The sequence below is a fragment of the Dysidea avara genome, chromosome 2, assembly GCF_963678975.1.
Source record: "Dysidea avara chromosome 2, odDysAvar1.4, whole genome shotgun sequence".
NCBI classification, from domain to species: domain Eukaryota; kingdom Metazoa; phylum Porifera; class Demospongiae; order Dictyoceratida; family Dysideidae; genus Dysidea; species Dysidea avara.
In genome coordinates, this window is record NC_089273.1 from 3,516,205 (window position 1) to 3,529,818 (window position 13,614).

General features: G+C 39.1%; 3 protein-coding genes across 4 annotated transcripts in view; 2 read left to right on the top strand and 1 right to left on the bottom strand.

The window, feature by feature from the left end:
• Positions 1 to 13,614, bottom strand: part of LOC136246437 (pleckstrin homology domain-containing family G member 1-like) — a 356,327-nt gene that overhangs the window by 12,420 nt on the left and 330,293 nt on the right. For both annotated transcript variants that reach the window (XM_066037880.1, XM_066037881.1), the window contains 5 exons: positions 5,646 to 5,748; positions 3,873 to 3,930; positions 3,598 to 3,690; positions 2,705 to 2,755; positions 2,342 to 2,422 (listed from right to left, as the gene is read on the bottom strand). In XM_066037880.1, the coding sequence (XP_065893952.1) occupies positions 2,342 to 2,422; positions 2,705 to 2,755; positions 3,598 to 3,690; positions 3,873 to 3,890 (243 nt within the window). In that variant the 5' untranslated portion in view covers positions 3,891 to 3,930; positions 5,646 to 5,748. The remainder of the gene's footprint in view (positions 1 to 2,341; positions 2,423 to 2,704; positions 2,756 to 3,597; positions 3,691 to 3,872; positions 3,931 to 5,645; positions 5,749 to 13,614) is intronic.
• Positions 7,324 to 10,856, top strand: LOC136246291 (uncharacterized). The gene is made up of 4 exons (XM_066037694.1): positions 7,324 to 8,677; positions 8,874 to 9,427; positions 9,484 to 9,590; positions 9,657 to 10,856. Exons 1-4 carry the CDS (start codon positions 7,560 to 7,562, stop codon positions 10,854 to 10,856), a joined length of 2,979 nt encoding a protein of 992 aa, XP_065893766.1. The 5' UTR covers positions 7,324 to 7,559.
• Positions 10,293 to 12,533, top strand: LOC136246293 (uncharacterized). Its single transcript, XM_066037695.1, has 5 exons — positions 10,293 to 11,183; positions 11,265 to 11,318; positions 11,378 to 11,420; positions 11,757 to 11,923; positions 11,976 to 12,533. The coding sequence occupies exons 1-5, from the start codon at positions 10,869 to 10,871 to the stop codon at positions 12,531 to 12,533; spliced, it is 1,137 nt and encodes a 378-aa protein (XP_065893767.1). The 5' UTR covers positions 10,293 to 10,868.

Here is a 13,614-nt window from a genome sequence, read left to right on the forward strand (position 1 = left end):
GTTGTTTATGACATGGATACCATATGGGAGGGTTGTAGATGATATGTGGTTAGACCACAAAATATTTTTAAATGGTAGGGTTGTAATAAACACCCCACCCAACCTTTTCTGTGTGTGAAAAGCAGCCATAATATCAGCGCTACCATTCTTCCCCATATAGTGGACAAACAAAGCACTCACTGTGATGGCTAGGAAGAGAATAAACCGATGCCTTGCATGTGCACTTGAACGGCTTCTCATAGCGAACACGGGAAGCTTACTAGAGACCCTATTATGGCGATCTTGTAAGGTAAAGAGTGCTGCACAATTTCAATCTGCCATCTATTAACGTTATAAATACTATAGTCGAACAATACGCATCCCTGAGCACACAAGATCTCATAATTTTTCTTCTATGGCTTCTTCCGTATACGGAACAGCAGGTAATGGCGAAGAAGAACTTAGAAATTTAGGTGGAGGCCGGTTAGCGATCTGTGGAGTACGGGTTAATTAATGGGTCATGGACACACAGAAGGACTCAGTGAGTAAGGCTGTGTAGTTTTTATCGTGAAAAAATGGAAGCCTTGGACTGTACACGAGTGAAACAAAATAATAATAATAATATTATGAATAATAATATGAACAATTCGTGTAAAATTAGCATTTTTTGAATGTTTCCAAATTTCATCTAGACCATTTTTACTGCTATGTCACAATTTTTCTGAGTTCAGTGTTTGATAATAATCCTTCTGAGGGTTGTTTTATGCTCGAGTCTGCTTTCTAAGGCTGGTTTTAGGTGACTGCTCTATTAGGATTTTCAAAAAATTCCACTGCAATCCCTATTATGAACCCACTATCGTGGTTCATGATACTGTTTCCTTTAACTTGATACTTACTAGTGGACCAATACTCATTACAAATAACCACCAGAGGATGGTTTTAAGTTGGAGGATGCTTTCCAAGGTGGTTTTTAGGCGTGTGTACCAGCGTTGAAACCGGGTCGGGTCATCCGGGTCACATTTTCTCCGGGTCATCCGTGTCTGACCCAGTTTACAATTTATCCGGGTCTGACCTGGATTGGATCACGTGAGAAACGAAATTGTTTGTTTGACAACGTGGAACTTATAAACACTATCGCGTAGCTCTTTCGTGAGCCACGCCCACTTATCACATTACAAACATATGCTCAGCCATGCCCATTTGTTAGTAAGTGCAGTATGTAGCACGAAACTGAGGGTATCTATGGTGAGGGGTAGCTATTGTCAGTAGGTGAAGAACTCTTTTTTTTTTTTTGGTCTTTAATCTACAGCTAGGCTGAAGTTGCAATATTTACTCAACACGAATAGAACGCTCAAAATGTAGACTCGTTCGAGACTAGCCGAAACACGTCTTGGCTTTAATTAATCCGGGTCAATCCGGGTCTGACCCAGATTGCTATCCGGGTCAGCAGTAGTGACCCGGTTTCAACGTTGGTGTGTACTATTAGAGTTTTTGCAAAAGACATGGGCAATCCCTATTATGAACCCACTATCATGGTTCATGATGCCAGGTGGTTGTTTGTCTACACAACACTACAAACATGATTTATCTGTTCACAATAATTGTGGCCTAGTTCTTATGACAAACAAGAGTATGAAATATACTTAATATTTCTTAAATCAAGTCAATAAAAACTAGCTATCAAGTATTTGCTATCAACTCAATGATTAATTCTCGAAAAATGATCAACTCTGATTTCTTAAGGGTTCGTAGATTTGTACCATTCCTAATATAGACCTTGTGTAGTCAGTACTTAGTTACACCTTTTAAACTGGTTGTACTGTATCTGACAATATAAATAATAGTTAGACATCGAAACACAGGGTTCTAAGGAAATTAGAAACCAGAAAGGCCCTGTGTTGTGGCGCACGATCAAAGCGAGAGCGCTACTACAGGGTCTGAGGGTTTCTAAATTCCGCAGAACCCTGGATGCACGTCTAACTAATTTAAACCACAGCTCCTTCATGCAGGTTCGCAGCGGCTTGTTGTACCTTCCTAGCTGCTTGTAACATGAGAAATGTAGCATTTGTGATTAGAACAATCCCCTGTAACTTGTAATGACACTTACTATACAGTCAAACACCCATGTGTTGCCAATGTTACCCCAGAGACAGAGATCTATTGAGACATAAACAAGGCATCTACATGATTTAGACACCTGTAAGTAGCCAATGAAATTTGAGTATTTCAATCTCTAACAGTAATTAGCCGAGAACATCCTCCCCTAACAACACTACTACCCTACCAGTAATACATCATCACAAACTCTACCAGGATCACATGTACACTATGTATACAATATAGATAGTTCTACTAGTGATACCTGCAGTTTAACTGTTGCCTCGTATTTCTTCTTCGTTTCATTAATCTGCTCACCAACTTTACTCATCGTCTCTATGGCAGCCTGGAGGAGATGTTGATAGTATTGTAATGTTGGAAAATAATTATGCAGTGATTATAGCAGGACCAGTGAATGTGATATGGGTACTTCGGGACCAACCAATAGTCTTGTGATTATCAAGGTGTCCTGATTTTCCAGGTCAGTTTTATGTACTAAGAGATACTATGGGACTTTAACTAAGTGTCTGGATTATGTAGGTGTCCTCAAGTGTCCACATTAACAGGTTCTAGTGTAATTGGTGAACCACTCTCCAGCTACTATTTGATAAAAGCACGCATGACTTACAATAATGTCTTCTTTCCCATCCTCCCCAGCACTCAAACAATCATTGATCTTCTGTAATAGTAACAAAAGAATGATAAATAGAAATGAATGATGAATTACTTGTATCAAGAGTATATACAGCTGTAAATGGAGGAGGGAGAGTGTTGAACTAACCTATAAGATGTGAAAAATAAGCCCATAAAGTAGCCCGTGTACCTTTGTTTCCTCTCGTAAACTTGACCGCTGGTGATTGCCCAGATTTAGCATGCTACTAGTTTAAGGAGGGTGGTCCACATGGAATCGAAATGGCTGAAACTCTATTTAGACATGTCACTTTCACTAGCAGAACTGTTGAGGCAGGGGATGGCAACTATGATGAAATCTCAAACAAATGTATGTCACGTGCAAGGTTCATGATGACCCAGAATGCAGCACACGTGAGAACTGGAACTTGGATTTGTCCAAGGCAGCATCGATGTTCCTGGTGATGTCTGCTTTCCAGGTTAGTTGCCTGTGTCCTCTTTTTGTATGTACTGTGTTCCTCTCTGTGATGTCCATATTTTTTCTCAAATACCTTCTTTCACTCAGTACTGCAGCTTCAGTTTCTTCACACGCACGTGCACAAGTGTACCAACTGCACCTATAATTGGTCACCAATCAACACAAATCATTGTGTTGTTTGATAGATCCCAATGGACTTCATGGGCTCATTTTCACAGCATATAGCACAGTTCAACACTCTCCTTACCCATTATATATCCTTGCTTGTATGTATAACTGTATGTCAGCATATACTGCAAACAGACAAATAAATATGAAATAAAACACGCGCGTACACACGCACGCACACCACAACATACTACACACACACACACGCGCACGCGCGCGCGCACGCACACACTACACACACGTACTTCTAGTAATAGTGAATACTTCAACACTCTCTGGGCAGGTTTCAACAGGTAGGCTCCCAATGGTAACATGTGCCCAAGTTTCTGTTGACATTTCTGTACAATAATACAATATAGTGATTATTACACAACACATCTATACCATACACTATCAGTACCCAGCTATGAACTACATAACTTTGTGAGATTATGTATGTATGCCTAGTATTTTACCTACTGTGGACTTAGCTAATGAATACTGCACAATATTATTGTGATAGATATGTCCACACACTGACCTTGAAGAAGTTGGTCATTGCAGTATGTTTGGCATATTTCCCCCACACTTCAATAGCTCTGTGGAAACAATAATAATGTATTGAAACAACTAAGACATGTATTATGGGGTACACTTTCTACAATTTTATGACTGGCATCCTGTTACTGAAAATTTACCTGCAACTTTCTGCTACACATTTAGTACACCACTATACACTGTTGGTACTAGTGATTGGTGTACACTATAGTAGCCTCACCCTAGCTACACCTGTAGTTAGTGATGCACCGATACCGATACTAGTATTGGTATCTGCCCTATTGTGGCAGTATCGGACTTGTATCGGTAAAGCTATAAATGCCCGATACCAACCGATACTTTAAATGACGTCATTTAATTACTTATCAAGATGGCGGCGTACATAGCGCATTGAACGGAGTTGAGCAAAAGCTGATATAAGCCATGAATTCCTTACAAGAAGCCAGCTACTAGCATTATTAGTACAGTAGAAACTGTAGTAAGCCACGAAATAAGATTCATTGAAGCCATAAACTATTATCTTAGCTTAATTGATAGAAACAAAACCAGCAAACTGCAGTTGATGGGATTAGCAAATGAGTTTAGTAAGCTAAATCACTAGCTGTTTCTTGTGAGAGGCAAAGTATCGGTATCGGCCATTTCTGGCCTCAAATGTATCGGTATCGGATCGGTAGGGAAAAAGTGGTATCGGTGCATCACTGCCTGTAGTACAATAACTAACTACATGGACTACTGTACAAATAAATCATTTTGTGACCCAGCTGTTTTTATTTTACTATTAAAGCATAACAAAATAAATGGGGAAATATGAATACCTCATAAAATTACATGTGACCACATTTTAATCACTTTAGTACTCACTGAAACAAAGCTCAATCAGTAAAACCAATATACCATTGTATTTACCTGTTCATGGAGAGTAAGAAAAAAATTTGTTTCATGTTTGTACAGTAAAAGACGTGCAAGTTATGGGCACTTGTTTATGATGAGGTAGAAATAACGTTTACTGTTGTCGTTTATTTAGCTTTTTTCTTTGTCCACATGGAGGAGCACTATACCTTGATGAATTTGTCTACTCTACTACTTGTAACTGGCAAAACTATGGACAAGGGAGCTTGTAACTCTGTACACTACCAATACAATTGGCAAAATTCAAACATGGCGTTGTGTTACTATGTATATCATTGGTTGCATCATCCTTACACACAACAGGATGTACCAAATGAACCACCACTTCATTGTATTCTGTGAAGGCAGCCAAGCTGGATTTTATAGGCTGCTATCAATGGCGGGTACCACACCTCTAGCAATCACATGTATGTATGCCCTTCAGCTAGCAATCGTATGCCCTCTCCTCTTCCAAAGCTCATTTACTAATCAACATAAATAATTCAGCAGATTTATTTTTGTGGATAGCTACGTACTTTGCAGAAATTAGTGTTACAGTCTTAAGATTCGTGATAAATTATAAACCCGCTATACAGTACTGTACATTAAGGAAGGTCATAAATATTACAAACACAACATACACCATAAACTAGTCTTGTACATAATACATTCTGGGTCATGACACACTTGTCAAATATTGTCAGGTACAGTACTGCTCAAATGTAACATTGTCTGACGTGTGTAGTGTGTGCGCGCGTGCGCGTGTGTGTGTATGCGTGTGTGTGTGTGTGTGAGCGTGTTCAATAGATTGCAGCACCACAAAAAATTATATTAATGAAGTTAACGCAACACAAATATATTAACATACTCATAAAGTCTTTGACCTCTTCAATATTATTAAACAAAGCTAAGATGTCTCCATCAGTGACTCCAAGTGAGTCCATGTTCTCCACCAGTGGGGTCTGGTAACCCTGTAAGGAATAAGGTCAGTAGTTACTAGCAACCAACAAACAGAAAACAGTTACGTAATAACAGATAAACCTCCTACACTCATCACTACCGAGATGTTGTGTCAGATTAGTAAACATGTTAGATTATCAAGTCTCATCGGTGTAGTAAACAATGTTAGGTTATACTGTTTGAACATGTACAATAGTCGATATGAAGTGTATGTGTGTAGTCTAGCCTGTATTACAGACAATTAGACTAAGTGTTCTCCATTAACTACAATCACTACCACACACAACACTACTAGTGTGATATACACAAGGGGTTAATAATCACCACATGAAAATAGTTTTGAAAAAACTTTAGTACATGTTATGTTTTAATGGGAAGGTCAATAATAACATTCTCCCCAATAGACCAAGCAATTTCTGATCCTTATGTCTAGTACAAAGTAACTTGTGTCACATTCCCACATCTGACCAGACTGTACATTAAAACACTTAAGGTTATGGTATAGTCATGGGCAATCATTCAGATTTTTAAATGCCTATCGATACTTTTTGAGAAGGCCACAAAACCAGCTTACTGAGTCTAGCAGCATGAAAGGTTTAAAGTGAACACAAAGCCCTTCATATTTAATGTTTTATGTCGCTACTGTCATAGATAGTATAAAAAACCTGGGATTGGAAACCGCAAGCTGCCTTCTTTGTGTCAAAGGAAACAGTCCGTGTTGTCCTCGTTTACACCTTCTTTTGATCTGACGCTCTCCCCCAGAGTTATCTTCGAGGTTAACAGCCACACTTCTTTACGCAACAGAGCGATGCTCTTCGTGGTGAACTTGAACATCGAGTTGAACGCACGCCCTTGTGTCTGGGATAGCCTTAGTGGTTAAGGTTACGGTATAGTCACGGGCAATCATTCAAAATTTTGAATGCCTATCGATACTTTTTGAGAAGACCATAAAACCAGTCTAGCAGCGTGAAAAGTTTTAAATGAAGGTGAAGCCCTTCATATTTAACGTTTTTATGTAGCTACAGTGTAGTTTGAGGCAGGTGGAACACTACAATTTGTTGTAGTAACACAAGTAAGCCAGCCTGTACACTTCTCAGCTCCAGCTGTCACTACCATGTTTTTCCGCCGCCAAATACAGCAAAGGTACGTGCTAGGTACAGTGTAAAAGTCGCACCATAATGCGACCAAAGATGGAAAGTACGTCACTTCGCACTATCCTAGGTTGCATCCGGAGATCACGTGAGACTTTCTTATAACCTCCATAGGCGTGAGCCCTATAGCCTGATAGGCTATTATAGTTACAACCGTTTCTTGGCTGCTTTTATATTGAAGCTCGGTGGTATCGATTATGGCTGTTAGTTACAACGTTTTGCTAACGCTGCTACTGCAATTAGTGAGGTGCATATATGTGCGGGGGAGTCACACGGATGGCGGGAATTTCTGTTGGTTGGAAATTTCGAACGTACTCACCATGGATTTTGAAGCGGAACTTGCTGAGAAAGAAGATGAAAGCATGGATGATAGTAAGACTTATATAGGATGAAATGAATGCTGCTTTGCGTTGTGCTTGTGCCTTCATTTCCGGGGTAAGTAACCATAGTTACGGGATAGTAGTACTGTGGCGTGTCAGAGGAGGTAGTCCCCACATAAAGCAAGGCTAGGTAGTTACACCAGCTTACTGTTACCATGAATTTGTAACTCAGTTTTTAATAGACATAGGCTGTTTTACATAAACTTTTAGGGAGTGAAACTTTTAAAAAGGGATCTTATAATGGATTACTGTACTAACATACATGCATGCAATAATTGAGTGGTGTTATTAATGCCAGGTGATGATTCTATGACTGTGTGCATCCTTGGGAGATGCAGTAGATGTGTGAGGAACAAGAGGACTGTGACCTACTGTCGTGTAGTAAAATCCCACACTGAGAGGAAAGCTTCTTGCTGCTTAAGCTGTTTTAATGCCAACTACAGCTTATCTAAGTGCAGAGTGGAGCTGCAACATTTGGAGCCAAATGGAAGCAAAATGGTTTTAGTTGGAATTTGTGATTCTGAACATATGATATCATGTACTTCATTGGAGCTTCCCAAGTCCTGTCTGCAACTGGAGAGCTTGCATATCATACCTCCTATTGATATGCCCACTCAGATGAATGTTTTAAGAAGTGAGAATGTTACCTCTGTTACAGGATTTTTGATGGAATACACAGATTCCAAATGGGAAGAATGGCTTGACAGATTTTGCCAGCAGTCCAGTACACGATTTTCTGTTCACACTGGGAAACAGATTAACGCTAAACAGCAACATGGGATGATACGAGTTCAAGGAGATTGTTACAACTTTAAAATTGAATGGTCCCAGATGTACAACTGTATTAGAGCAGGGAATGGACGATGTAAACCAGAAGTGGATGATCCATTGAAGAGACGAAGCGCACCTGGTAGCAGGTGTTGTGAATGCCCTGCAGCTATTTATTGTCGCCTTTTAACTCTGAGCACTCAGCAACAGATCTTAGAAGTACAGCTACCGATGCGGAATGCCCACAAAAATCATGATCCACTGTCAATTACAGATCAGCTTTGTAACAAGCCTGTTGAAGATATAGAGAAGAAAATCGAAGAACTTGTAAGGGACACAAGGTTGAACTTTGTGAGTTTAAAACTTGTTGTGCATGACTGGGTAACAAAAATACTCATTCCAAAACAACTGCAAGATGGAATTTTAAATGAGTTGCCTAACCCTTACAATCGTGCTTACTTTCCTACAAAGAAAGATCTACGCAATGTAGCTCACCGTGCTATTGTCAAAAGAAGGAATTCTTTGTTTGACCAAGATTCATTAAATAAAATCTTAAAAGAGCAAGCTAAATGCAGTGGGCTGCATTATTCTCTTCAGCAGTACAGCCAGTCAGGTCTAAAGACAAACACATCTAATGATTGGTTAGGAAAATATAATATGTATTTGTGGTTGTTGCGTAGTATATATCTCTATGTATGTTTGTTTGTTGTACTTTATGTTGCTGTGTGTTGTGTGTGTGTGTGTGCCCGCCCCTATGGCAGGGAAGTGTGGCTTTGTCCAACTGTTTTGTGGTCATAAACAATCAATCATTTATTTGTGTTGTACTTCCCCTTCTAGCAGTTTGAAACAAAAAGGAAAGGGGCTCATGGGTCAAATTGATGAAGCAGTTGGTACATTGGAAGGTGACTCTCTGTTGGAATCATCTTCACCTGAAGTCAGTTCCCAACCATTTCTTTTGGTATTTCAAACACCTCAGCAGCAAAAATGGCTCATAATGTATGGTAATGTGGTCACGTGTATGGATGCCATTTACAAAACCAATAGATATGCATTTCCATGCTTTTTCTTAGTTGTGAAGACCTCTATTGGTGTGGGAAGAGTGGTTGGGACAATAATACCCCAGTTTGAAACTGCAGACTTGATATCTGAGGGCATTAAAATTCTCAAGTCTTGGAATCCACAGTGGATGCCACAGTATTTTATGACAGATAAGAGTGCTGCAGAGCTTGAAGCAATTAGAATTGTTTTTCCATCGTGCATACGGTTTGTATGTGACTTCCACAGAAGTCAAGCATTTGATAGGTGGGTGAACAAGTCATGTCATGAAGTTCCCAACCAGTCAAAGAAGACTGCGATAAACTGTTTCAAGAAGCTAGCATATGCATCAACAGGTAAGTGATTCTGCATGAATGATAGGGATGTTTGCCATGTGTTTCATCAATTTCAGATAAAAAGTTTGAAGAAATTTTGCTTGACATGCAGTCTCAACCTTGGTACACTGGTAACAAACCGTTACAAGATTACCTTAGAGAAGAGTGGCTTTCATCAAAACCAGTATGTTGACTTGACACATGCTTTATGTGAACTTGTGTTAATAATTTATTGTCTTCTATTGTGTAGCTTTGGTCACATGTGTATCGCCAAAGCTTCCATGCTGAAATTGATACAGATAATCTGACAGAAGCTTTTAACCACACACTTAGGTCTCGATACTTGCAACTTCGTCAAGATACTAGTGTGACAGACCTGTGTGAAGTATTGCTAAACATCGTGTTTCCAGAGCAACAAAAAGAGTATACAATTGCAGTTGCTCAACAAACTGAGGGATATCGTAGACCACGGTATGAGATCCCAGGTTACCTGATTGACCGTCCACGGAATTTGCAATCTGCTTGCTTGGCAAATATATCTAAAGCAAAGCAGTTTGCTTCTTCTGATATTACTACAGATGGAAATGGAGTGTTTACCTTGAAAAACACTGATAAGTCTTATCTGGTAGACATTCCCGGTGGCTGTTGCGAATGTCCATACTTTATTAAAACAAAGATACCATGCAAGCATATGTTTGCTATATTTGCTTTGTTCTGTGACCAATGGTCTTGGTATGATCTTCCATGCCAGTTGACTGACAGTACTTACATGACTTTACAAACTTCACTTTTGGAGCAAAATTTAGTAGATACTGTCACTCCCATTGTGCAGGTACAAGAAATATTTACTAGAAATGATGATGGTAATACCGAAGATCAACAAAGTGATGCTGCATTTGAACTTGAGACTGATACCTTAGATTGTGACCGTGGTGTTGTTTTGGATGATTGTCTGGAGTTTGAGAAGAGAATGAAAATTGGTGAAAAATCTGACAGCAGTACTACTGCAACAGCTCAACATATTCCAACAGCACAAACATCAGCTCACAGATTGCGTATCCTTCAGAAGAATGCTCACACCATATTAACCAAATGTAAAGATGTGTGCTATCTGACTGATGATTGTTCAGTTCTGGAAAGTGTCATTCAAAGTGCTGAAAATATTTATCGTGAGCTAGTTGAATCTGCTGATTCATCAAATGTCTCTAATAGTTTGCCAATTTTTCCTGTGTTGTCACAGACTTCTGCTAGTAACTCGAAGAAACGAACAAAATTACTGTGTCGTCAAACCAAGCCAGTGAAGCAACGTGTTTCTTCAAAGAAGGAGGTAAAAGAGCCATCTAACCCTTTAAGCAAGGATCAAAGTTTTAATGGAAATATTGTACCACCTGTTTCAACTGCCGACACAAAGGCAAACACTGATATCAATGCTCAGATGGATTGCACATAAGGTAGTGATCAGATGGATATTAATCCCAGAAGTACATCTTCAGACATTGACACGGGTGGAACATGTGTGGGGATGAAGAGTGCATTACCATTACAAAGCATAGGTAACAAACCCCAATCAATGAAGAAAGATCCCCTTGAGGCCGCCAAAAGACATCCATTGGGTCGCCCAAGACTTAAGAGGCCAAGAAGAGAAAAGTGGAACTTTCCTATGCGAGTTAGTGAAGAAACTAGTGAGGCACTTCTAAGTATCAGAAAGCATCAGCTTGATATCAAGGCTAGTTTAATGGAGACCTCCACTCAAGATAAAGAGATCTTGACGAAGAGGGTATGGTGAACTGTATACATGTCTATATTAGTGTTATCAAGGACATGGCTGTGTGTTCATAGAACCTTTATTTTATTATAGGATTGTAAAGAGAACTGTACAGGGGACACTTATACAAAACAATATTCTGGTCAGGTATTATATTCAGTAGTTAGTTACCTTGCCTGGTGTCACTGTCTTGTGCTCTGTTTTAGGGGAATAGTGTGAACAAAGAAACAAAAGACACTAACAGAAAAGGTCTGTTACTTTGTTAGTAGCTGCCTAGTATGTAACAGGGCCTGCAAAATTAGGGCATGTTGGCACAAACTACACCTCATCACGCAACAGGTCATATCTCAAAAACACGATAGAATATTTACATTCTGTAACTTGATCTATAAAGCCAAATGTTTAATAAATGCTGGCCACAGCATAATGGGATATAAAGTTATGAGGTGTAAAAGGAGTTTGAAAAAGTAGGGAAATTTTATGTACCCACATGTCCTATTTTCACTCCTGGTCACATAATATACTGTTTACATTCTCAAAAGAAATAGTGACAAATGCTCATAAACTTAATTGGCACACCTATAGGTGTCAATTCCAGAAAGTGCAAGTGTTCTGGCTGCTCCTTGCTTGACTGTGGCCTATGCACATTTTGTAAGGACATGATTAAGTTTGGTGGCCCAGGAAAGAAAAAGCAGAGATGTAGCAAAAGGAAATGTGTGATGAAAGATGATAGAAGTACACTATATAGTAAGGTACAGTTAACTACATTGCATAATGTAGGTCTTATGTTTATTCTATATACAGCCAACCACACCTAGTGTTAGCAACAGCTCTCCTTTGAACTTTCTTGAAAAGTCTGGACGTACCATCAAACAGATTGTACCAGATGGCAACTGCTTTTTCAGAGCAGTATCATTTCACATTCTTGGAGATGAAGACAAGCACTGCTCAGTCCGAGCAGAAGTACTGAAATTTGAACAAAGAAATGAACATATGTTAGCAAAATTTCTTATGCTACCAGCCAACAAGCCATCATTTCAAGAACACATTAGGTTTCTACAACGTCCTGATACGTGGGCAACACAAGTGGAAGTTATAGCTGTTGCTACTATGTTTAGCGTTGCAGTATTTTACTGTAGAAAGCAAGATAGCTTGTACCACTGGGAGGTAATAAACCCCCTTACATGTCCATCTGTAAGTGATGTCCAAGGTGATGGCTTTCCTGGAGCTGCAATACCACACCACTTTGAGCTATACTGGGATGGATCTCACTATGACTGTGTGGTATTACAAAGCACTGGAATGTGTAGTAATTCAACCCCTGTATTAAGTGGGACTGTAAGTTATGTAGACATTACTTAGTTTATCATTATATATACAATAAATATTCAACAAAAGTTGTCAATAAAATTAACTTTACATAATTACATAATTATAATGCAGTGCTATACTAATTAGCTGCATGGCTATATGCATGAGAGAGACTATGTAAGTTGACACTGGGATTGTGATGAAAACTGGGTTATAGAATGGCCTGCCTGCCAATGACTTAGCTAGCTACAGAGTCACTTATTCATGGACGGAAGGCTATATGAATTACCAGTAGCAATAAGTACACAAAATATAAGTACAACTTTAATCTGTACCTAGCATGTATATTTTTAAAACCTTGGCTTTGTCTAGGTTTCTAAATCCACAAATTAAAGATCCTTGTGCTAGTCTCTAACCTACACATAATCCTTGACACATGCACGGGTAGTGGATACACTATAAAACCCCCTTGTAAAGAGCCCAATATTTTAGTCTTTTAAAACTGATTGTGCTTTGTGGCACATACCGGAGGAGGTTGGTAATGCATCATCCCTAGACATGTGGTTATGCAAACCAAGTATTGTGTCAGGTGTCAAAGTTTGCTTAGTAGTTAGGAAAGCAGCACATTGTACTGTTACGAGCCCTGGGACACACTGGCATGGCTGTCCTTTTGAATACTAAGATGTAACAATGTTGAACTACATGGTTGGTTGAAATCAGGTGATCAACCTAGATATAGAATTATATATTAATAGGGCAATTGGAAACTGTGGAAAATGAAAGGGGTTAAAGCATTTTATATGATTCGCTAGAGTAAAACCTTTCTTAGTGGCCATACTGCCCTTTTACAAGGACCATGTGCAAATGTTATAATGAACCTATATGTAGTAGCCAGGTCCCAAACATATGCAGCTAAGGCATACTTCATGACCTCACAACCACGTGCCATATTATAGGGGCCAGGTCCCAAATATATTAGGTGTATTTCATTCTTATTAACAAGACCAATGAATTATAGTAATGAAATCAAATATGTAGGCTCCGGAAATTTATAGTATATTCTTTATTACCCTCATAATACGATCAATGTTGTCATATTTCATAATACTATTGTCCATTCTTACTCAAGTCA

Excerpts from the sequence above, each read along its gene's own strand:
- LOC136246291 (XM_066037694.1), top strand. The coding sequence starts at position 7,560 with ATGCCAGGTGATGATTCTATGACTGTGTGCATCCTTGGGAGATGCAGT. Across the intron at positions 8,678-8,873 it reads ACAAACACATCTAATGATTG|CAGTTTGAAACAAAAAGGAA; the intron begins GTTAGGAAAATA and ends TTCCCCTTCTAG. Across the intron at positions 9,428-9,483 it reads GCTAGCATATGCATCAACAG|ATAAAAAGTTTGAAGAAATT; the intron begins GTAAGTGATTCT and ends CATCAATTTCAG.
- LOC136246293 (XM_066037695.1), top strand. The coding sequence starts at position 10,869 with ATGGATATTAATCCCAGAAGTACATCTTCAGACATTGACACGGGTGGA. Across the intron at positions 11,184-11,264 it reads AAGAGATCTTGACGAAGAGG|GATTGTAAAGAGAACTGTAC; the intron begins GTATGGTGAACT and ends ATTTTATTATAG. Across the intron at positions 11,924-11,975 it reads GAAGTACACTATATAGTAAG|CCAACCACACCTAGTGTTAG; the intron begins GTACAGTTAACT and ends TTCTATATACAG.